This window comes from Clupea harengus, chromosome 15, assembly GCF_900700415.2.
Source record: "Clupea harengus chromosome 15, Ch_v2.0.2, whole genome shotgun sequence".
Classification (NCBI taxonomy): Eukaryota; Metazoa; Chordata; class Actinopteri; order Clupeiformes; family Clupeidae; genus Clupea; species Clupea harengus.
In genome coordinates, this window is record NC_045166.1 from 8,403,104 (window position 1) to 8,428,194 (window position 25,091).

General features: G+C 42.4%; 2 protein-coding genes across 2 annotated transcripts; both read right to left on the reverse strand.

The window, feature by feature from the left end:
* Window positions 1-2,072: 2,072 nt before the first annotated feature.
* LOC105889656 (cholesterol 24-hydroxylase-like) lies at window positions 2,073-9,580 on the reverse strand. The gene is given in 16 exon segments (XM_012815556.3): window positions 2,073-3,095; window positions 3,314-3,380; window positions 3,511-3,599; window positions 3,954-4,064; window positions 4,209-4,293; window positions 5,089-5,161; window positions 5,260-5,325; window positions 5,780-5,936; window positions 6,260-6,373; window positions 6,748-6,886; window positions 7,084-7,153; window positions 7,156-7,169; window positions 8,363-8,436; window positions 8,535-8,616; window positions 9,102-9,182; window positions 9,340-9,580. Coding segments are annotated over 16 exon segments (1,518 nt in total). The 5' UTR covers window positions 9,489-9,580; the 3' UTR covers window positions 2,073-2,948.
* Window positions 9,581-14,444: 4,864 nt separating this feature from the next.
* On the reverse strand, window positions 14,445-25,062 carry ism2b (isthmin 2b). The gene is made up of 6 exons (XM_031581183.2): window positions 23,618-25,062; window positions 21,216-21,458; window positions 20,075-20,465; window positions 17,728-17,868; window positions 17,503-17,571; window positions 14,445-17,307 (listed from the first exon to the last, which is right to left on the reverse strand). Exons 1-6 carry the CDS (start codon window positions 23,747-23,749, stop codon window positions 16,790-16,792), a joined length of 1,494 nt encoding a protein of 497 aa, XP_031437043.1. The 5' UTR covers window positions 23,750-25,062; the 3' UTR covers window positions 14,445-16,789.
* Window positions 25,063-25,091: the final 29 nt, after the last annotated feature.

The following is a 25,091-nucleotide window of genomic DNA, read 5'->3' on the forward strand; positions in this document are numbered from 1 at the left end:
CGAAGCAACATTCATCTTCGTAAATAACTCTAACCTTCTCCTCTTCCGTCATCACCACTCTCCTCAGACAGGACTCATCGCCTTGGTGGTACAACGCATCACCTGTAAATGAAAACAAATTGTTTCCCAACGTGTCCGTAAAATAAATCGACATCAATGTCCTACTGCCTGTCAAAACTACTTCATAACATAATTTCTTTTTCTTTAAGAAGTCAAGCTTGCTGGCCGTTCTCGTCGACCAAATAGTCCGGTAGCACTAGTGCCATTTCAAACACTTTGCTAGCACTGAGCTAGGGCTCTATCAGTTAGCTGAACTCTACTCTTGACACTCTGAGGTAAATTTAGCTAGGTGCTACTGATAACTAGCGGTGGGGAATCGCTACATGCCTTCTCAACTTGTAAAACACAGCAATTAAATATAACTGCGGATGTTTTGATATACTTTGTGATGTTTTTCTTACTAGCCGAGCAGTTCAAATGCATATTAAAGTAATGAAGTAGTGCCTAAACAATGTCCAAAGACAGCTAGCTTTAACCATCTCTGCTCTGGATCTTCCCGAAGTAATAACAATTAACCTTTCTGTTCATAACAACCTTTAAGAACCACGTCGGTATTTCATGTAAAAATGTAAGCTAACAATCAAGTACTAAAGACGAACGATTTAATTCTGACACAAGCAGCTAATTGCTGGCCTACCTTAGACACAGTAGGCTTTTGCAGCTTTTCTAATAGCTCTTTTGGCGGACTCTTCCGTCCCTGGTTTGTACTTGTCCTTGCTACCTACAAGATAAAATAAAATATTATCAAACGATACCATTTTCACAAAGTAGGCAAATAGGATAATGAAGATTAGAATGTAATAAAGAAATGTAATTGAAATTGAATGCTGTCGCTGTCCGCTTGTGTGTTCCTGAGGTGTTCCTGAGGTAAATGACAGCTTCTCGCGACTCCTATATGTCAACCGCGAGCTCATAGCAACCATCATAGCAACGACGCCAAGATTCTTTGATAAACAGCTGATCGGAACGTCTGTTGCGTCATCCGGAACTTCTCGCTAGCCGGAACTTTCTGTCCATGACAGCTCCTCTACTCTCTGTCCCTCTCCATTCAACTGTATAACTAGGAATACTAATAGAGACCTTCCATACTCTACTTTTTTTTTCTCTCCATCTTTCTCTCTATCCCTCTGTCTACTTTCTCTCAAACTCCATCTCTCTGCTTCACTCCATTTTCTCTCCTTTCAATATTTTCCCTCTTCACTCTCTCTTCTTTCCTTCTTCCACTCTTCTTTCCTTCTTCCACTCTTCTTTCCTTTCTTCACTCTTCTTTCCTTCTTCCACTCTTATTTCTTTTCTTCTTTCCTTCTTCCATTCTTCTTTCCTTCTTTCACTCTTCTTTCTTTTTTCTTTTCTTCTTCCACTCTTCTTTCCTTTCTTCTTTCCCTTCTTTCTTTCTTCCACTCTTCTTTCCTAGCTTCACTCTTCTTTCCTTTCTTCTTTCTTTTCTTCTTCCTTTCTTAACTTTTGCATTTCATGCACTGGTATTTCCTTTAGGAAATGCATTTTCTAGTTAGATTATATGTTCTATCCATTTACACTGAAAGTGCAGTGAAGCATTGAAGGGTGGAGCTCGCACTCATGCTTTACGGATAATGATCGCGTTGCTGCTTAATGTCGTCCAAAGTTTCTATGGATCAGCTAAGGGCAGCCCCCACATAAAGTAATCTAACTGCACAAATAAACGAAACTATACATTAAAAGCGGACTAGGTTACCGCTGTAAAGGTTAACTTCTCAAACCGGCTTTGACTTGAGTGTTCAGCGTGGACGGTGTACTTGATTAACTGCTATTGTGAGAGCCGAAGGTGGTGGGGGGCTCCCAGCTCCCCCTGCCCTCTCTGCTTTCGACGCCCCTCGCCCATGGTGGTACGCAAGTACGTTTTTAATAGTTTAAAGCCACTGACTTCTGCTTGTGCGTAGCAATTGTGAGATATATTTAGTAAAGGGTTGCATCTCAGTGTCCAGGATATTAAAGGACTGCCACGTGGTAAAAACTGTCAGGCAACACAGGTGTGAGACTGCAGCTTTATTCAAGGCACCGGCACCAGGGAAAGTTACAAGCACCACAAGAGTCAAGCAACAAATACAAAGCTCTGTGGGGCAAAGCCCCTGCTTATTACAAACTCAACTCATGTCACACATACAGTTGCATTATTTCAGTGAAAGACACATGGCTAACAGACATGACCCAACTAGTTTTGGTTGGTTTCTATCAAGACTAGGACAAATTGATGACTCAAGGGGGTTTCACAATGCACTATATACATCCTTCTGTCTTCCACTTGTTGTCATCACATGCTCCATCCCATGGTGTCAATTATGTATGTCAGTATCCTTTCCTGCCATGTATGCTGTATTGTGGCTTATGTCTGCCTAAAGGAGGTCCACAGGGTCCTGTTAATATGTTTCTCATGTTCCTCGTTAGGAAAAGGAATTTTTGTATGCACCAAAATGCATATTACAGTCATATGACCTCAGGGACAGAAAGGAGGGCATATTTTTCAAACCTACAGACAGTAAACAGACAAATTATCTCCACCAAGCTCTTTAAGGTGAACAAAAATGAACCAACAGCCACGTCTCCAGTCAAGCCTCTGCAGCAGTGCAGTGTAATAGTCTACCTTTGGGTGTAAGCCTATTATGAAGTCTAAAATGGTTACTGGTTTGGATAAAGTCAATCAGAAGTCATAAAAAGACTAGATACAAGCAGATATAATACCTCACACATAAAACACTGGGAAAGAAAAATGAATGGTTAATTAGTCTTTTAATTAAAACAATAAGATAAACGCATTCAGAAGTGTTACTGTATAAATATGATATATTTTTATGATTCAAAGCCAGCCTGTCTTCTTACTGTGAGACACTGTTTGTCAAGGGCTCTGAGGGTCATGCACTACTGCGCTGTTTGATCTCGCATATCACCCCGCTCTCCGGCCGCAGTGACCCCGTGTCTAGGATGTCAAAAGACTGCCCTGGCACCAGGGTGAAGTCAAATCTCTGCAGCAGTTTAGCCAGTGCAACCTTTGCCTCCATCTGCAAACAAACATGGCATTTATTGCCAGGCTGATTGCATACGCCCATTGATAACGCTGATCTCATTACGAAATGGGTGATTTCTCAGAAGGGCAGGTAATCTTTTAGGGGTCAAGGTACACTTTACATGTGGAAGTGGTCTGTAATGTAGCATACTAAAATAGCCTACAGGTCTAGTCAAAACACAATTTTAGTGACTTTAGATGTGTGTGTTTTACCTGAGAGAAGTTTTGCCCGAGGCAGGACCGTGGGCCCAAGGCAAAGGGATAGTAGCAGAAATAAGGCCTTGATGGATAAAGCACAAAAAGATTTGTTTCGTTTTTAAAGTTGAGATAACATTGTGTGTGTATTCCATTATATACAATACCATTCTTATAAACAAACTCAATCTAAGGAGCCCAAATTGATGTCTTACTTAGGAGCATTCAAATGAAATCTCTCTGGATCAAATGTCAGTGGATCCTTGAAGAATTTGTCCATCCTTGAACTCACATATGAACTGAGCTACAAAAAGATGATACAACTGTTACAACACTTCTATCCATTTAAAACATCCATTCTGTACTGCCAAAGTACTGAGATGACTTCAATATGTAAATCAGGATCGTGCCAAGGTTGTGACCAACACAGACCTGTCATAGAATTAATCAGGATGGTGTTCTGTTAAATCATAATGGCCCAACCAACTCTAACTTTCATTGAGACCTTCACTGAGACTTTCAGTAAGACAATCACCCAGATTGCAGATTGATGCTTTAACAGACCGGGCCCTGATTGGGCAAAGGGTCTGACGGATCCATGTCAGATCAGGATTGGACCAGGTTCCAGCATGTCATAATATAAGAGCTTGACACTCACCATAATGCCACATCCTGCAGGGACCTTGATGCCATTAATGACAGTTTCCTTTGCCAGCCAGCGAGAGGTACCAGGAGCAGTTGGGTATAACCTCAGAGTCTCTTTCAGCACCTACACAATCATCATTTAAAGACCTATTTTCAAAATGTGTGATTTAGACATCTTCAAACAGAAGTTATAAAAGATGGGAAGACTCTGGTCAGTAATCCCCTTAGGCTGATTATTAGAACAGTGATATAGGATAGTGTAAATTACCTGGGTTAGGTAGGTCAGATTTCCTAGGTCCTCATAGCTGATCTCCTGTTTCACCCCAAGGACTTCATCCACCTCCTCCTTTAGCCTGGGTTAATAAGCAGAATTATTATATGGCAACGACAGTACGAGCATTCTGATTGGCTAATGGGTAGTCATGCCAGCCGCGTATTGACCTCCTCGCTGGTCTGCCGGTCTGATAAGTATTCTTATTACCCTCCTCTGACGTCATCTTAAAAATTAGCGATATTGATAGACATAAAAAAAAAAAAGCCAAAGAAAATTCAGAAGCAGCGAAAATGTGCCAAAGGGAAAAAAAAAAATAAAGACATCAAAAGCCATGAGGAAATTCAGAAGCAGCGAAAATGTGTTATTGAAAGTGATGATGAAGACTAGACTACTATAGTTTGAATCACTTGTGTTGTTACTTTACTGTAAATAGGGGTTAAGCGCAACATTCTTCCTCTAGACTCTTCTTCTTAAAAAGCCATTTTAGCTGAACCGTTTTCTATTTATCATTGTAACTTGAAGTTAGCAAGTAATTGGTTGCTAGGCAACGCCTGAAACAAACTGCGTCGTGAGAAGACTTGAGAGCTGAACAAAACGACATGTTTTCTATTTACAATTACCATTTCTTTTCATTTAGAAAATGAAAGGAGCTAAAAATGCCATATAATAAACAACTTACTAACATTGACCGTTCGCTATCGCTCGGTCGATACGTTACAGCCTCAGTCTGATATTTCCCGGCATGACCTCACTCTCGGTTAGTAAGTAGTTAGAATTAGTCTTTTAAAAACTCTCATTATTACACTTATTATAACTATACAGCATATATATATGTGTTAGAGTCAGGCATATTAGCACTTATAACTCTTCATACCTCAGTAGTATCTCAGGATGTCTTCCAAGTTCCATGATGGCAAATGAAATCTGATTAGCAGTTGTTTCTTGACCTTAATTCATACAATTATAAGGTGATCAATGCAGAACAACAATATCAGTAATTGGATTGTTCAACTGGATTTATTTTTTAGGGTAATGAGATAGCAACCTGCTATGAAAAATGTGACAAAGTTGTCAAGCATGGTTTCCTCATCATTGTCATCTTTGTTTTCCTCTGTGAACATAAAGCAACGTCAAGCATAGACAGCCCTTAAAGCAACACAATATGATTTTTATATTCCTCACACTCGGAATAAAATATATGCAGATCAGGTTATTGGACTCTGGGTCACAAGATTAAATATAGAACCTAAGGATGCAAGTAAACTAAGACAAGTGATTATACCGGCGAGTGTTAAACTTTTACTCTGAAAAGGAAAAGTCTGTTGACAAACTACACAAAGGTTACCTACCTGGAACCTTTAGTAGTGAACAAAGTGGCGCAATAAAATATACAAATATACAAGTAGAGGAGACTAATCCTAACCCTTCTAAATGGACTATGCAACATACTGAACACAGTGTCTGAATCCTGTATTTATGGATATACATACATATACATACATACATATAAATATACATACATATATTAATGTGTGTGTGTGTGAGTGTACACAAATTGAAATTACCTGCACTTTTGAGAATCTGTGTAAGAATGTCCATAGGCACATCCTCACCATTCTGAACAGCCTTCTTCCTCTCGTTTATCCAGATGGCTCCTGTTTCACGGAGAAACTGGGCAGCTTCCTTTATTTCCTGCACCACCTTTTTGTTCTTTCTCAAATACTGAATAAAAGTATGAGGTCAACACTCATCTATCTCAGCTGGTGACGCTCCGATCCAATACACTGGGTCTGAATTGGCACCAGTATTGGCATTATTAACTGGATCTTTTACGGTCCAGACTGGATACCGTTACATTGTCACTGTCATAAAGTTGTAACAACGCAATCTTATAAATCTTCAACATCAATGTAATTTGCAGTGGAATAGGATCAGACCTCTGTGTCAGCTGATACCATTAGTTATCAGGTTATCAGTATCCGTCTCAGGAGATAAAACGTATATATCACTAGCTTGATTTCTCCCATACTGCTGTGACACCTTACCTCAAAGAATGGATCTCGTATGTAGAGGACCATGCCCTTCAGACATAACTCTATGGCTCGAGGGAAAGGGGAGTCACTGATGTTCAGTAAATCTAAATCAACTCCAAACGCCACCTACATGGAATATCACAAACACTTCATGACAATCAACATAGCATAGCATAGCATAGCATAACACTATAACGTATTTGAAACATGTTTCTTTTTGAGAACATTACTACAAATCTGTGGGGAAGGACCCTGATCTATGTTATGTAGTTATGAAGGTTGGTTAAGTAAGATGTAGTGAACTTGCTGTTCATTTAGTAAACACATAGTTTGGGACGACATTCTGTGCCTTATCTTTGGGTAAATTTGCTCCGCTATTTTGAACTCCTTGACATTGAAACGTTTGCCATAGGACGTTATTAAAAGTATAACAATGAATTCATTCAATAATAAACAGTTGGCCACAAACTTGTTCACATAGGGCTCAAAGTGGCAGTGACCTTTGTAATCACATCCAGGGTGAAGGAGGTGACCAGCTTGTGCATGTGAGCCGGTGTCTGGCTATCGACATACTCATCCAGTTTGGTCATCAGGTGCTCCGCTCTCTCATTGAAGGTAGTCATCAGACCCCGTAAGTATCTGTATCACAGCATCACAGACTTGAAACAGCTCAACACACCCTTCAGGATACTTTATAGAAAGTACAGTGATTCTACAACTCAACTGAAAACTGTTAGGAATACACATACTATTTGTAATGCATACCTGTACCATGAATTGCTGTAGATACAGGTATTTGTTTTAAATGAGTAAGTGATTAAGATTGTATTACTCACACACTACTAAATGCAGGATCCATGATTCTGCGCTGCTTGTACCAGAAATCATGGTCCATGGCAGTCACCAGCCATTTCCAAGGAATCTGAAGGGTAACAGTCGAGATTGTTTACTAGAGCAGTGTAAAGGGTCCTCAGAGGCTAAAAAAACAACTCTAAAAGTCTTCTTCCATGCAAATTTTAGCTTTTGTTCATCAAGCAGAAGAGAAGTTTGAACAAGATTCAAGCAAAAACAGAGGACTGACTGTTAGTTATGCATATACATGAGAAAAGACAATGCAAATAAAATGCATGAAATCATTGCACTTGTTCAAGTTAATCGAATGCTGCTGCAGTTAGCCTTGAAATCGAGTTATGTGTGTGGAGTTTGATCTCGCTTTGCATTTGAAAGATTTAGCCAGAGGGGCAAACTCAATTCCTCTCCACACGAAAATAGCCTCAATTGGTTTGTCAAGCAGAGAAACGCATAGGTAGTGCAAATAATTACATCGCAGTCTGCCCTTTCTGCAGGCCTACTCTCAGCTACACGGTTGAATAACAATTAAACCTCTTCCTTCGTTATGAGTCAGGATATATTGAACCAGTCAGAGGTTTAAAATAAGACCCTGATTGCGCTGTGTAAAATAAGTATCATGCGTGAACATGGTTAATCGAAAAGATGGTGATGGAATGTAATGTGAGCAAGCAGGGAACTGAAAACAATGAGCTGTGTATAGTCTGCATGGCAAATGTGAGTGGGAGTTGAGTTCTATGTCTCTAACAATGTCAAGGTAGTTTAGGAAGCTGAAGAAAAAAGTGCTCATGCTCCAATGGCTCTGGTAGAAAGTTATAAAACTGTGATTTTGTGATCAACCATGTACTGACGACAACGAAAAAGAGCACTAAACTCGTAACTGAAGCATGATTGGATTCGGGCTTTCTATTGTCCGTCAATAAGTCATATGCTAAATGTGCATTCCTTGTTGCTGGCGAAAGGTTGTTGATATTTGAGCTCAACAGCCAATCAAATTACACCCCTCACTTCCATGCTCCTGAAGCAATGTGCTGATTTGCTGGAATAGTGTATAGCCTGGTCTGAGCCCCTTTGTTTGTTTCCCATACAGAGCCAGGACTGTGTACAAATACTGAGTATACACATGGCCAGCTAGAGGAATGAGAGAGGATTCTGCTGAATTTGATGAAAAGTGTAATGTATTATAATCATTGTGCCTTTACATGGATGATTATATTTTAGGTTGCATGTAAATTAGCACAGTGAGGAGACTTTTCAAGACATTACCTGGTACCAAATAAGTTGAACAGGCGCTTGTACACAAAAGGGTCTTTGGAATACTTTGGAGACATTAAGAACTCCTGTGTGCATAGAGTATAAAAGTTATGGTGTTTACTGGAGAGGTATTTGCCATGAGGAAGTATTTTTAAATTTGATTTTAGGAAGCAAAATTTCGTACCTTGGTTGCCTCAGGACAAGTAACAATGAGAAATACAGAATGCAGGCTGTTCACTCTACAAACAGGACCATACTTCTCAGCCCTACAACATTAAGATATTAAAACATGGGATCGGGTTTATTCAAGCTCTATTCACAGATTGTTCATGCTTAAACTATCCAAATTGTGCTGTGTCGTAAAATAAAAGTAGTTTAAGACCATGACAGTTTAGTTTAGTTCAACTGTTCTGTCCAACAAATCCCCATATGGGTGTACTAAAACTGCTTTCCTGTATGAGGCTTAAAGCAGGAGTGTTAAAGCAGGATATGTAACCTTTTTGCAGACAACATATTACAGTAACAGTTACAATTCGCAGACTTCTTAACCCGCAGAAACAGTGAAGAGACTTAGCCCCACAGGTGTACTCGTTGCACGTCAACTTTGAATCTATGCCTTACATCAGAGCGAATGGTTTGACATATTAGGCTAGTCTGCAGTTTACATATTAACTGAAGGGAGAAACTTTGCTTGAACCCTCAAAAGCAATTAACATACTAAATACATAGTTTTACGCATGGTTGCGCTTACCATTCCAGAAATCTTTGGTTGATATGTCGGCCAGGTGTTTTAGTGTCTGCCAAAATAGTTGGCAAATGTCCAAGTAGGAAGCTGTAGATCAGCCAGGAACAAAAGTACGAACACAAGAACCATCAAAAAAGTATGTGGTCCAGATGTCTTTCATGTTAATAATAACACAATTAGGCATTCGTAACATTTGAATACATTGCTGTTTTGTTTTTTCGCAAAATAAGGATGCGTCACTTACTTGTTTCTTGGCGGTCCTGGGATATGACCGAACTTTCGATGAATATGTTTAATGTAAAGTAAGTAGCAAGCAAATGCTATAAATGCCACCGTAATCAGTAATAATACTAGATATCCAGCCCATCCTGTAATCATCTGAATAAATGCCATTTTCTGTTGACGTTCTTCTGAGCTGTCAAGTCTGAGCGAGTATGCATTACACTCACCCTTGTATCAGTTGCATAACAGCATACGTGAGGCCGGGACAGCAATCTACATCAAAGATGATTTATTACTCCAAAGAAAGTTTGTCCCGAGTTTCCCTGAAGCTTGGAGCCACTCAACACGAACTAGTAAAGAGGGAAATGGTTTAAAGTTGGATTTTTAGATAAAATCGCTACTACCACTGGGTCTAAAGTGACAGTTTGCAAATGTATACATAGATCGACAGTATGAACATAATTTGAATCGACATTAAATATTTTGTACAAGAGTTAGCCTATGTGTGATATTAGGCTATGTGTGGTACGTGATATAGGCCATTATGCACTGGGAATTGATTCTTGTAAAGCACATTTCTAATATGATAATTTTGTCCTTTTTTCTAATTGATTTGTTTGGAGAAATTGAGATTAGCTGTCCATCAGACAATATTAATTTGGTATTTGACGATAAAAAAGGTGTTTGTGAGATCTAAGTACTGTTAAACAATAGGGGGCAGTCTTGGTCCTGGACAGTATTGCAAAATATGCACAGCACAAAGACGCTTCTTGGATGTATGTAGTTCCCAGAATTCTGTCTGTTCTATTAATTCTATTAATTAAGAGTAATTCCGTTTTTAATGTTCGAATTTATAATATTCGTGTTCCTTTTTGTGTCGGTGTGTTATTAGTGATGCCCAAGTGTAGTTTTCCTTGTGTTTTAGTGTCTTGTCCAACACTGCCCTAACTATCATGTTTGCGTAAAATATCTCCACCCGTTTGCTAATCTGTATCATTTAGCTGAGGTTTATATGGTGGTTATATGATTTTATGGGTGATATGTCGAGACGACTAAGGATAGTTATCGTGATGCTCATCATTACAATATGGATTGTAGCGACCCCTTTGGTAGTGACCACGTTGAATTGTCTTGAGGCTGGAGAAAGTCTTCCCTTGGTGGGAAAATGCACCTTGATAATTTAGGTGACAGCTGTGTCACAATGTTTTTTTTTTTTTTAAACTAGAATAAATACATATAAAAAACTTTTGCACGCCTGTAAAGAGTTTGAATGGCACCTAATAACTATATAAAATACACATCCAAAACATACAAAAATATCTCTCTGAAATCAAATCAAATCACCTCTTAGATAAAGTTTTCACAAATGGCAAACTGTTCTACACGAATGCAAAAACAAAATCTATTATTTATAACGGTGACTATAAAATAAGGTCCCAGGGACAAGATGGTCTCCAAAGACCCCCCAACACCAGCAAACAGACCACTGACTGGCCATAACATACACACAACACATGTTCCATTTGTACAAGGCAATGCACACACAACACATGTTTCATTTGTACAAGGCAATGCACACACAACACATGTTCCATTTGTACAAGGCAAAAACAGCCCTCCTCTCCCACACACTATTTAATCATAGACCTTTGCATGAGCCCTTCTGGGCCTTAGGCTGGGGTCATCTTAACCCCCCCCCCCCCCCCCCCCGCCCTCCTGATAGCAGGCCTGCTCCCCATCGCTTCTCTCATGTGTATTTGTCTCGCAAAACAAAGCAATCATATTCTGGGAATGTGGCTGGACTTGGAGTCCCAGGCCGAGGTCATTTGCTGTTTGATGTTGTTTTTCCTGGCTCCCTGCCCTGCAGTAGCACTGGTTCCTCTGCTATCATGTTTCATGCTTTGAAATGGCTTTTGTTATGATTGCATCTCAGAGAATGACGGAGAAAATTAAAGACTCCTGTTGACAAAAAACCTAATACCCTTACCTATGAACTCTGGGGTATTAGAATGGCTTAATGAATATATAACTTTCACATCCTTAAACACTATAGAGTTGGTGCAAATTATATATTGTGATCTATTAATCTTCCATGTCAAAGGTTTTACATATAAATGTAATGTAGAATGTAATGTAGTAATCTTTCTGATGAAGACCTGTTAGCATTTGGTCTCCCTTTATAGTATGCATTAACATTCCATGTGCATGCCATGCAGTGACAAATCAACAGTTTAATCATTGTGACATATATTGGGACGAACAGCACCAAGACATGGCACCACATGCGCATGAGGAAGAGAGGGAGAGAGAGAGAGAGAGAGAGAGAGAGAGAGGGTGAACGAGAAAGAAAGGGAGTGAGAAGGAGAGAGAGAAAGAGAAGGAGTCTCTCAAATCATCTGTTTAGGGGCTGAGCCAGTCAGATAGCATTGGCAGCGCTAACGCTCTCTGTTCTTCCAAGACGGCTCCATCAGTGAGCGGTGTCCACTCTGCAGCGCTGGTCTGCACGTGTGGTCGTCTGAATCACTTTAATCTGTCCACCGCAGGGGGACCTCTGGCTCAGTGGGTGGCTTAGTGGGTGGCACAGTGGCGGAGTGACTGAGAAGGGGTCTCGGGGGAAGGCTTAGCGGTTGCAGACACGCGGTTGCAGACATACGCGCACACACACAAACACACATGCGCACCCACAGAAGAAATCTCAAATTTCTGTCAGCTTGGACGAGTAAGCAGTCGTGACCACCAGGACCTGGCATAGGGCCTGGCCAGACCTCATCACCAACACTACCACCACCACTTCCGCTGCCACTGCATCATCAACAGACAGCTCTCCGTTAAAGGTGCATACCGCAATTCTACAACAATACACAGTCAAATTCGGTGGATTTTTCCTCAACGCCCTCAAGGTGTACTCAGTCTTGGCTCTGTAAGTGTCTCGGACCGAGCCATATACCATACTAGCCAATCAACAATGTTGCGTCAAGAGCACGGAAGGGAGGGGTATAATTTTGATTGGCTGTTGAGCTCAAACATCAACCACCTTGAGCCAGAAATGTGGACTGTACCTTGAAGCCGCTTTTATATTCCCTGTCAGGCAGACATGCCGACAGCACCTGCTCATAACAGGTCTGGCTAGCTGTATCTGTAACAAATAAGAGTGACGGGTCTCCCAAAAGTTTCCCATTTGTTTGACTGACACTCTTCCAAACAACCATCAAAGGGGATAAAGTGTATCCCAAACACTGAGCAACCAGCAGGAACCGATGGAACACTGAGGTACACAGATGTGCCAGCAGTACGTCATCATACTACAGCAGGCACCAAACATCAGATTTAAACAACGTTTGAGCCTGGTCTGGTGATTTCCCTGCAGTTAAGAACTTTTTCAAACATGCTTATTTATTTTGTAACTGCCTCTGTATAGTATTTGCTGATAGATCTGTTGAAACATATGTGGTTCTTTATTGATGTTTGTGAGATAAAAATAGTAGGCTTTCAATTTCCTGTGTTCCCATAACATATAGTTTGTTTTGTATGCTATCCTTTATCCTTCTTCTTCTTTTGTGTGCTTTCCTCAAACATGCCCTTCCTCCTCTGTCTTCACATGTGCAGCTATTTATCTGTTTTTCTTCAGCCCAGATGTGGTCAACATCTGTCTGGCATTATTTCAAAGAATGCTCATCTGCAGTCAGCATCTGTCTCCTCTCGGCCGATTCCATGCATTCATGAACCAGTGACACTGCCTCGAGTAACATTCACATGCATGAAGCTGCCACCGCAAACAACTAACTCCACCGGGTTTACTGAATCTTTTAGCCTGTGCGAAACATTTGCAGCCAAGAATATTAGCAATAGCATCAATAACAGCAATGACAACTAGCTGCCAAAATGTCTTGAGTAAATCGCAAGTTCTTCGGTCAGTTTACCTCAGTCCAAAATGTGCAACTGATTTTCAATTAGAGCAAGCCCATGCTTTAGTGTGTTCTTTTACGATGAAAGAGCAGGAGTATCTTCAGGAGTATTGAGGATTACCTTCTGTGGATTCACATTACAGTGCCCTTTGACCGCCTAATCCCTGCCATTTAATCCAAGTCTAAGACTCCTCTGACTCTTATGATTAACTGCAGGGGGAATTGCTATCTGTGCCCCTGATGCCAGGAGCCTATGGAAACTGAGTATATGAGCACTGAGCAACGACTATGTTAATGGCAGAATAGGTGAAACATTTTCATACACCTGAAAATAAAAAATAAAAGGAAAGTTGGTGGTACTTGGTGTTTTGTCCCCCTGTGTTTAAATAGACTCTGTTAGAATGCTACCTCCTAATATATGATTAAACATACCAAGGCATTGGTAAGGTAGGTTGTAATGTCAAATCCATCACTTTTACAGGGAAACATCCCGCAAAATGTGGAAGCTAAGGTGAGCTGACCAATAGATCTCTATTCTTTGAGATAGGTGAGCCATCTCTTCATCTGATGAGAGTCGTGTGCTTTTCCTCTCAGTTAAGGGACGAGCATCATCATCATCATCAAACCTTATTTCATGTCTGTTATCTGTAATCTCTCTTGATTCTCTGGAGAGTATCAAAGGGTGGAAAATCTGCTTGCCCAAATAGTAACAGGGGTGATTGTTTCAAAGCTCCCTCTCCCCGATGAGTAACAAGGTTCCTCTGTATTCATGGGCCCCAGTTCATCTTTCGTTAATATCTATCATTCGCGAGGGCTGGAATACAAAAGGCCCTTTGATCCGACGTCTCTGTTTGCCTCCTGACTCCTCAGAAGATAGAGCAGGTTTGTCGGAGGATAAACAAAACGCAAAATGGAACATTACGCCTGTCTTTCTGTGTACGGGGGCTGCAAAATTGGAAACAGATTGCTTTGGGAGCACTAGGGAGATCAGCAGTCCCTGAATGGTCTTGGTTAAGGCTGCGAACGGCAGGAACAAAAACAAATGCATCAAAACCAATTCGTACCTACAGCTTTCATCTATGAGACACACTTTCCTTGTAGGATCTTTTATATCTTCTGAGATATGGTATCTAGAGGCTTTTGGGGTTCGTTTGAGTGTGTTAATTCTGTTTGTTGGCAGATGAGTTACGTGTCACTACAGAATTAAAACAAAAAACAAATACACAAGAGAATAGATTATCTTTATACACATCTTTGTTTTTATCATGACATGTTTCTTTAAATTGCATAATGCAGTGAAAGTCACAGGAAAATGATGCACATTGATGTACATTGTTTCTTTTTTTCACAATACAGTCATTGCTATTGAAGTGGTATGAGGCATATGAATTCCCTTTTGACCTGTGTTTCTCAGTCTGAGAAGTGCACCGTCTGGACAGAAGCATCAGTTCAAAGCTTAAAACATTACAAAATAGACAATAAATACTGTACAGGCACAAACCTACCACTAGTCAATGAACTTACTGACATGGAGTGGAGCATTTCATAAGAAAGAACAATGCAGCATTTCTGGCAAGTTATCCCTTCACAGTAACAGAACTGCTGTATAAACATAGACCAATTCATACTCATATACATGTTCATTTTTATATATACTTTAAATAAAGTGCCATTCATAGCAAGTGAATATGATGCACATATGCACACACCGTTAAATCATATATTCCTGATGAGAGGCCTGAAGCTATCAGTCCACAAGTTTTATACAGGCCTCAAGCGATGCGTCACAACATATTTGAATAATAATAATAATATAATATAAAATATACAACGATTACAATGAATGACTTTAATTTGCTTGCCAAAACTGCACACAGATCGTTATGTAAATACACAAATAGTATCAACTGTATGTCATTCATTCTGAGACCTTCACATATACCAACTAAATTAGCCATGTATTTTACTCCCTAACATTCATCATTCCCCATAATGCTAAGTACCAACAGTGCTCCGTTGTAGAGGTACATTGACTCTAACTGTAACAATATGCTCCCCCTGAGTTAACAGTGAAAAACAGGTCTTTCATGTGTCCGGGTCCCTCGTGCACTGAAGTTGAGAGACTAACAATCTGTTGCTCGTAACTGATTTGAGAATGAAAAGAAGAAAACTGAGCAAAGAAGAGCACTTGTTTTCCGATTGGTATGTTGGTAGTGGAGTAAGTCACCCATCTGTGAGGGATTGATTTCTGATGTTGAAACTGGTGTGTTTGTGAGTGGATGGTCCTCTGTGTGCTGGGTGCTCGTAAGACCAATTAAAAATGGCCCTGCTCGAGCAGCAGGTCACCACACATAACGAGCTAAACATTGCTTTCTCCTCTCCCACATTGTGGCAGTATTGGGCTCCATTTGACAGAGAAGAGCTCTGCGCCAAAATAGTTTCCTATGTCGAGCTTCCCACAGTTGGACGGCTTGCCCCAGTCACACAAACAGAGGCTCTGTTTGATCATGCTGTGGATTGATGCTGGCTTCTCAGCGAGGAACTCTGACCAACGTTTAAACCCGCTGCAGTTTTAGAGGCTCGTCAGGAATTTCACTCTTCAAATGTGAGAGTTAAAACGAAAACTTCAAAGGACTCGCGACTGATCAAATATCAAGTACATGTCTACATATCAGTGGCAATCACCCCATCACATCACATAGCATATCTGATGTTCTTCCTTTCTTATCTTAGCAGCGGCATTTATATGAAAATATACTTCGTGTGTGTGCATGTGCATGTGCGTGTGTGCGTATGTGTGTGTGTGCGTATGTGTGTGTGTGTGTGTGTGTGTGCGTGTGTGTGTGTGTGTGTGTGCAGAGCTGTGATTTACAAGCCCTGCAAAACCACCAACATTGGTAAAGGTATCCAATCTCCAAATGCTGTTTTGCCAGGACTATGAGTACAACATGCAGGCATTGACTTTAACAGTGTGGCGTTTGGGTTACATACATCACCAGCCAACACCAAACACCAAAAAAAGCAACGACAACAAGAAAGTGTCTGTTCATTGAGCTGTCATGCTATCAACCCCGTAGTAATGTGCATGATCTAACTCCAGTGCTTACAAGCCCACATCACGCATGCATGATCTAAGCAAGACCAACAAAGACATCAACGAAGTCAGTGATTGGTAAAAGCACTGTGAGAAGACTGCCACATGGAACACAAAATGTATACAGTTTATGGTGGATTAGTGGGGTTGAAAGAGGGACTGGTTTGGGGCTCTGTTGGTTTAGTCAGTGTTTGACTGGTGAAGGCAAGGCTGGGTTTGTTTGGTGACTGTTATTTCTTGCCTTGCCTTGCCTTGAGCTTGTGCAACTAGAATAGTAGGGGGTTGGATGGAGATGGTTGGGATGAGTTGAATTGAATACAGTCTGGATTGATTTGGCAACTCAGTTCCATCAAGGCTCCTTCAGCTGTTGCACGAGCGACTGCTTGAGTCAGTTTCGAGTTCGGTCAGGCTGGGGCCAGTCGGGTTTGGTCGGGTTGCTTCAGGCTGGGTTCTGTCGGTTCGGTCTCGGTGGCTCAGTACTCTCTAGCCTCCTCCAGCTCATTCATGAACACGTCCTCATGGGGGTTGGCGGCACACCGCAGGTCATTGTTGGGCGGTCGCACTGCGTGGAAACGGCTCCAGTCCCCCTTGCATAGGATCCAGGGCAGCACGTCCACCTTGAAGTGGAGCTCAGGTGAGAACTCGGTGCTGATGAGGTTGGGTGTGCCGGCGCCCTTGCCCCGCGTGATGAGCCGGCCACGGTTGTCGTAGCAGCAGTGCTGGGCGGCCAGGGTCGTGCCCTCGCCCGTTAGCGCTGACCTTGCGCATGTCCTCGCTGACGGCTTGTAGATGTCCAGTCTCTCCTTTGGCCCACTGGCATCACGCCAACGGAAGGTCTGTCCGTGGCCTTCGTCGAAGACGCTGACCGTGGAGTGCGCTAATCCCTCGGGGTAGCTGCAAGGGCAGCTGGGTAATTCTGTCAGCACCTGCTGGAGGTATTGCTGCAGGAAATCGCTCTTGCAGTTCAGCCACTTCTCACAACTGTCGACATCTGTGCGAGAAGGAAAAGCCAGTGCTGTAAATATCTTGCCCTGAGAATGGCAGCAGAATAGCTACAAGCGAAGAATATCTGATATGGTATCACACTTGATTTGTATTAGTCATCAGAGTGTTTGAAGTAAAAGGGTGTTAAAAGTAAAATGCATTGTGTGTAATTGTGTGTGAACTACTGTTCTAGGCCACAAACCTGTGCCAAAAGGTTCTGAACCATTCACCATCTCAAACGGGAACAGATCAGATACTGTATTCAGGTCATCTGCATGGAAAAATAACTCAAGTTCATCTCCATAAATGGGACAGACAAGTGGAAGCCCAGATCCTTTGCTCTAAATTTACAACAACAACTACAAAAATGAACGAACACAGATAATATGGAGTGGTGTGTTGTATGTTAGATAAGGAGATATCTCACCAGGGCATGGTTCCAGGTCACAGGTTCTGGTCTCTGTTGCCGTGCAGGAGTAACCGCATGACCGTGTGCGGATCTGGTGCCCATTACCACAAGTGACATTACAGGGGGACCATGAACTCCACTCCTCATTGCCAGCATTCTCTGGAAAGGAAAAAAAGAAAAATAATGTAATTGCATTTATATTTTAGGCAAATCAGAAAAAAAAATTGGAATCTCTTTCCACCAGAATAAATGAATGAATTTGGTCACTGGGTAAATGTCACCCCTTGCTGTTGAGGACTTTCCCTCATAAGCTCACAGCTCTCTAAGCGGTGTGCTGCAGCTAAAAGCCCTCCTTTAAAAGCCAGTTTACCACACTCAGAGTTAAATAGGCTCTCCAGGAAAAGAAAACAACTTCAAAAGAGTGATTAGGGGGCTGGCAGCCGTTCCCAAACTGGCATACTTGATGCAAAAAATAGATTTAACCTTTGATTACCACTGGGTCTGTTGAGGACAACCCACTTACACCAAGTTTTCTTATCATTGTAACCAATCATAAGCTGCTTAAGAGCAATGAATCAGTGAAAAAGAGCTGACTTGTGAGGTTCACTACTCACTCAAAACAGCACCACTGAGTATAGTTTCGTTTTTGTTTGCTTTCTTGTGTGATCCACACTTCATGCTTTGACAACTGGATTTTAAGTCCAATGTCAACGAAACCCACATCCAGGGAGATTTTTCCACTGTTTTAACATTGGCCTTTCTTCTATAATGAAAAGGCTTCAAGATATAAAGATGCACTTTGTCTCAATATTTGACTTTCATGGCTGGGGGAGGGAGAAGTTGTTTTTGCTGTTTGGTGAAGATAGAGAGTACCCAGTTGCCTTGATTACAGATATACCGTGAGATGAGATGGTGTCTTTTTTGGCTTTTTCTTTTTTTGCGCACACACAGCGTGCCCAGGCCCTGGCCTTTGTGGGGGTGCCAATGCGCCGTCGCGCGCATCACACACAGGAATAGACTTCCTGGAGCGTTTTAATTATAGGAGGATGTAGCGTCGATGCACATGTGTCTAAGTCGTTCACTCTCGCGTCTGACCACTTTATGACGTTTATGCTCGTTTTGAGGCTCACACAGGGCTACTTTTAGAGCAGAGAGTGTTTATAAACACATAGATGCCTGCCACACACAGACAGACTCTACTGGAAACGTCTACTGGAAAACACACGCACACACACACACACATATACATGCGTAGATGTTTACAAGCAAACTTCAACACATACCCAAACACATACTCACACAGAGACTAGTAGGTGTGCATGTCTACAGGCAAAAACACAAACACACACACATGTGTACACGCGTAGTTGTTTACAGGCAAACCTAAACACACACACACACACATACAAGACCATATCATAAAATGTTAATCATTGCTCTTCTGTGTTCAATTGAGCTAAGCTGCCGTCGCTCCTTTCCCAGCGAGGGTGAATCGAGAGAAAACAAAAAAACAACAGAGGCGTAATGTTATGCGTGGCCCTGAAAGGCCCAGCGGAATTCTTGAACTGGCTCAAAAAGGGCCGAGCCGCGCAAGCTGGGGCCGGAGGGGCCGCCGGAATCCTAGATGGGGGTAGGGGCTGTTGGGCGGGGAGAATGGGGGGGTATGGGGACCATGAGGATGAAAAGAGCAGCCGAAAGGCCGCTGTCACTCCATGTTCCCAATCCGCTCCCTTAATTGAACGCAAGTACCGCCGCGGCCTGTTTCCCTCTTTTTTTCTTTATCTTTTTTTTTTTGTCTGAGGGAACAGCCTCACGCTGCCATTAGCGAGGGCATTGGAGCGGGGCCTTCAAAAGACAGGGCCTTGCTGGAGCCGAGGACCAGTGTCGACTTCAAAGGCCCCGGCGCTCACAAAGCCTCAATGGTGGAGCCCACATGCTCCGTAAGTGGGGAGAGAGAGAGAGAGAGAGAGAGAGAGAGAGAGAGAAAGACAGTGCTAAAGAGATGGATGCTCTTTCAGCACTCAGCATGCCCTGACTGCCTGAATCTTTTTTCTCTGCTGAGCTAGATTTTTTGAAATTTTGCACAAGTTCTGAGATTTGTTTATCTATTTCCTATTTACCGGTGGCCTATTTCTCTACACTTTAGCAGTGCTACTGACGATTAGTGTCAGCTTTGAACGAACAACTTCCCTATTGCCTGGACCAAACGCATACCAGACCTCTTAGCTGTCTGTCAACATTTTCTTCAGCTTGAGGCTTTTTCAAAATACTTCCCCTCACTACTGGATCTAAGCGTGTTACACGTCGCTCTGCTGGTTTGAGAGGCTTGAACCGACCGCCCCGCCCATAACACTTGTTCGCTCACCATAGTAACCCTGCGTGGAATCCCATCCCTCGTTCCAGTGGCTGTCCCAGTCCCCGCCCACACCGCTGGGCAGGGGTTCCCCGCTGTCGTACTCCAGCAGGTAGTCCTCCTCCTCCTCCTCCTCGCCTGTGTCCTCCAAACCCGAATGCCCCGTCCCATCCTCGCTCGAGTCCGCGTCCGCGTAGCCCCAGAACAGGGGCCAGAACAGCTTTTTCCCGCCCAGCCAATCTACGGTGGATGAAGGGGAGGAGGAGGAGGAGGAGGAGGTTGAGGTGGAAGTGGTTGATGCCGAGGATGATGAAGAAGGCTGGGGAGGCCACTTGTTCTTGGTCTCACTGGTCAGGTCCATTTCTGCCTCCATCTGAGGATCATCCACCACTTCAATAGTCACCTGAGTTATAAAGGGATAGAGAACCATTTAGTTCACCATGTTAGATGTGCTAGATGTATTACTTTATCTCGGATTACGAATACAAAAACGTGCGTCAACCCTGCACAACTGTGTTTCATGCTCAAAACCTGTCCTCTAAAAAAAGAACCGAATAGAACGCAAAAAAACAAGTCTCCAGTCATTGTCTGAGATCATTATACAAGTAAAGAGTCAAAGGAAGAATTTAAATAGAACCCTTCAAAACGCATCCAAATGATTTCCTGCCTGCAAAGAGTAGTGTCTGGAAACAACCTGCTGGGTCGCCGACTCCATGACCACACAATCAATCAAGCGCAGTTCCTTCGGTCTCTGCTTGAGCTGTGATCGCTTATCATGCCTAACTACTCCCCTTTAAGGGGGATGACTCATGCTGGATACTAACGGAGGATCTAACTCACGAGCTGAGAGGAAAATAATTTGATTTGCCACATCTGATCCTCACACATTCTGACTGGGGTATGGCAGCTTCTAAGGAACTGAGGAATGCTTCAGTGAGGAATGCAAGAAATGTACCTGTCAGGGGTTGCGGAGGTTAATAGCCAATAGAGAGATTAGGGCAAGTTAAGGATTGTTTTGTGTCCACAACATTCTTCATTGCCTTCTCAGTTCCTTTTTGTAGCAAAATCTAATCTAATCCTATTGTGAAATTCTCTTTGGCTCAGGCAAAGAAAAGGAGTCCCTTTATATTTTTTGATCTCTATCTAAATTCACCTGAATGTTTGGATTCTGGGAACTGATGTCGGCGTTGGCCAGCTCCGGAAAGTTCTTCAAATCCAGGACGAAAGGTTTGGTCTCCTCCTCTGGTTCCGGCTTAGGAAGGACCCCAGATGAGCGGTGCTGGGACCATCTCCTCTTGTGGCGATGTGGCGAGGACAACACATTTGGCACCTGGTTCAGGTGATGCAGCGGCCCATGGGCATGATGTACATCCTTGGGAGGTGTCTGCAGATTTGCCTGAAAATAAATACGACACAAAAATGATGTAGGTTTATCAGCCAGTGGCAATAAAGCCATCAGCTCTGATGGGTATAGATGAGTTTGTGGGTAGTCATGTAAAGACTGCGAGAAGCACTCTCCCATCCATCACTCTCTCACCGCCTAACCGCTGGGACAGCATTCGGCTCTTTGATACAAGGGGACTTGTGCCAGATTCCCCCTGCTTAATGAGAGGGCCTTCTGACCTCTGAGATGCCTGTTTCGTGTCTGAAATTGTTGTGCCACTGAGATGGATTAGCAGCACAAGTTATGGTGCCCCTCGTCCCCTCTCTGTCATTCTCCTGTCTGTCACAACCCCACCCCCCCACCCCTCCACACACACACACACACTCACACCATGTCCCTCTAACCATTCCCCAAAACCTGTTTCATTTTCCTCAGAACATTCCACAGAACAATTCACTGTCACTACACAGCAAAAATCTGGACGAGGGCCACATGTTGATTGCTACCGTCTCAAGTTGAAAAGGGGGTGAAAGCAGATGGAACTGTGGAGAACTAGGTGGAAAATAACTGTCACAGAACAACAAGCTGCTCTTTTCTTATGTTTCCATCGCCTCTTTGAAATATCCGAATGTAAACACACGGCCGTCATTCAAGAACAAAAACCTTTATAGGTTAAAAAATGAGTAATCGCTCAATTATGATCAATTGTTTCACAAATGTTTAATCAAATATGTATAAGTATGAATCCCTGATGAAAGAATCAGCCTGTTGCTTACTGATGTTCACTTGCAAATGACCTGCCAGCAACTCATAAACCTGAAATGTGGCCATTTTATGCTGACCCGGGTGCCTAATAGCACAGACTGGCCTGAACACTGCATTCTCACCCTCAAATTCCATACGGAGGGGGGGTGGGGGGTGAGGGGTGGGACCATTGCACGCTAGTCTCAGTCACAGCTTTGATGACACCAAAGATGAATAGCAGGGCTCACATGCTGTAAGATAAAGCATGGGTGATGGGGGTGGCGGGGGTTAGCATTGATAGCCTAGATTTATGGTCGCAGGCATATCAGAGGCTTCCAATACCAGGTCATTTCCAAACCATTGCGTAAGAACAATAAACAGTGGAAACCCTTTCACCATTGCCTTTAAAACGTAACACAAAAAAATGAAAACAAGGACAGATTTTTTTTTTCTCTATTTATGTAGGACATCATAACTACCCCCCATTTCCCACAGACACTTCAAGGCAAAACACTGAGCAGGAAATTCCATGTTAACACAAAAAGGGGTAAAGATAAACAATGAATACGATGACCTCTGGCCTTCAGTGAAGCCTGAGAGGGCTCTCTCTCTCTCTCCCTTTCCCTCTCTCTCTCTCTCTCCCTCAGTTATGTAAGGGCCCAGTATTGTACTGTGTTACTGTACTACACAGCCGCCAACGCCTCTCCAGCCCCCACTTTTACCACCACCATCCCGTTTCCACAGCCAGGTCATGGAAAATGTGCACTGTCATCGTTCGCTACTTAGTCAAGGGTGTCGAGAGAACCAGTGCAATGCCTCTACACAGTGCAAACCTGTTCAACATGATTGTGCACTGTCAGCTTTTTGAGGTTTTGGGAGGATGAGTGGAGACAAAACACTGAAGTGAGAGGGAGGTCTGTCAATGTGTTTTCGATTCTTCTGTTTTGGGGGTGGGGGTCTTCGATTTGCACCCCTTGAGAGCACTATGACTTCTAAAGCTTTTGTCCATATGTGCATGTGCATGTAATGTGCAGATTCAATGAGGTTTAAATATCGTTTCGATTCTGAGAGGCAAAAAAAAGTCTAATGTAGCTAAAGTCCCCTGGAAAAGTTGCAAGAAAGTCAATACTGTGACTGACACTCTGAGATTCTTCTGAATGAAGAGTGCGTTACAAATAAAATGTATAATTATTATTATTATTACTGAAAAAAAAAACCCTAAAAAGACGAATCATAAAAACACTAAATATGGCATTATAATATTATGACTAACCCTAACCGTAGGACTAGCAGTGTATCAGTATCATCACCTGATACAATGTTCAACTTTTTGCTCAAATGCATTGCTACAATACATGTAATGCAAACCATCGCAGTTATTGCAATAGCTCAACTAGAGAGTTCAATTGATTATTCAGATGACTTACCTCAGGAGAAACCCCATCCTGTAGTTTACTAGTTTGGCTATGATGATATCGGGGGAAGCCTTTCACTATCCCAACACAGCCGATGAAAAAAACTCCCAAGTGTAGCAAAACTTTTCTTTTTACATTAGTCATTTCTGCCCGTTTTAGAAGAAAGACGACTTTCCAATGCAATTAGTGCTGAAAATCAACGCAATACTTCGTGAGTCTCGGATGCTTGTCTGAATTCGGAGAAGAATGTTGCCTTCGAAAGAAAATACATGATAATTTAGGCTATGGACAATTGAGTGGATAAACTTAAAATACTTTCCTGCAAGGAAGACCTCTAACACAAGAAACGAATAAGAACAAAAACTCCCACAAGTTTCAATATTCACTAGATTTAGAGTGCGATAGACGAGTTAATACTTTTTTTAATTCTGGCTATTCGTTTGAAAATCCGTATCCATCCGAGTCCATTTCTGATGCGTAGAGACGCAATCTGTCAGCTTCTTCCAGCAGTTACTGCGGACTTCACAGCGCTCCTCCTGACCATGTGCTTCCCCTTAAGAGTGGGTACGTGCGCCTTGGTCAGTGTGCAATCCTGAGAAAGGCTCAGTTCAGCTCAGGCAGCTTTGGGTTTAAGTAGACCCACCAAGTCTCCAAACAACGCTCTTACCCACGCACTCTCCCGGTCCGCACCGGTGCGTGTTTATTCAACTAATTTAGTCTTTCGTTGCCGGCTGACATTCTTCAAATACAATGACATCTGGAGTTCAAAATAGGCTGCAAACGTTTTTAATCTCGGTGCGTTAATCCATTATCCAATTGAGGCCCCTTTATCCCAAGATGTTATGGTGGTTAAGATGCTCTAGTTCTAACATGTCTTGCCCGAGAGTATATTGTCTGGCACCGCTGCTTGGCCAAACACGGACTTGCTAGTGGGGTCAGTGGTGACGTTAGGGAGGAGGACCACAGATTAGTTTCCCGAGATAAAACGCAGGAAGCAGTGGGACACTGCACTGTGGCGGTAGAGAATCGACTGCCCCCCTTTCAAAGGGACAGAGGAAACGCGAATGAAACCTCTGTTGACTACTGATGCTTTTTTCAACCCTATTTGCTCGGACGTATCACGCTGTGGTAGGCTACTACTGAGGGTCTTTTGTAGTCTATATTGAAGTTTTTGGTGTTGTATCATTTGGGGACACAGGTGTACATAGCTATATACTTGATGTTCTTGATTAAGATGTTTGATTTTAATATAATATACTAAGCACTGGCATAGCCCAACAAATCCAACCCTAAAATGGTTCGTCTCACATAATTATCCAAGGGACCAAATGCAAAAGAACAATAGGTTGGGCAATCAGATTTAACATAGCTGGTCAAATTTCTTCCTTCACTTTACTAATTCTCAAAGTAAACTTCTCATAGTGTCCTTGAGTTGATAAGGATAAGTCACATGGAAACATCTAGGGGACATTAACCTCAATGACAA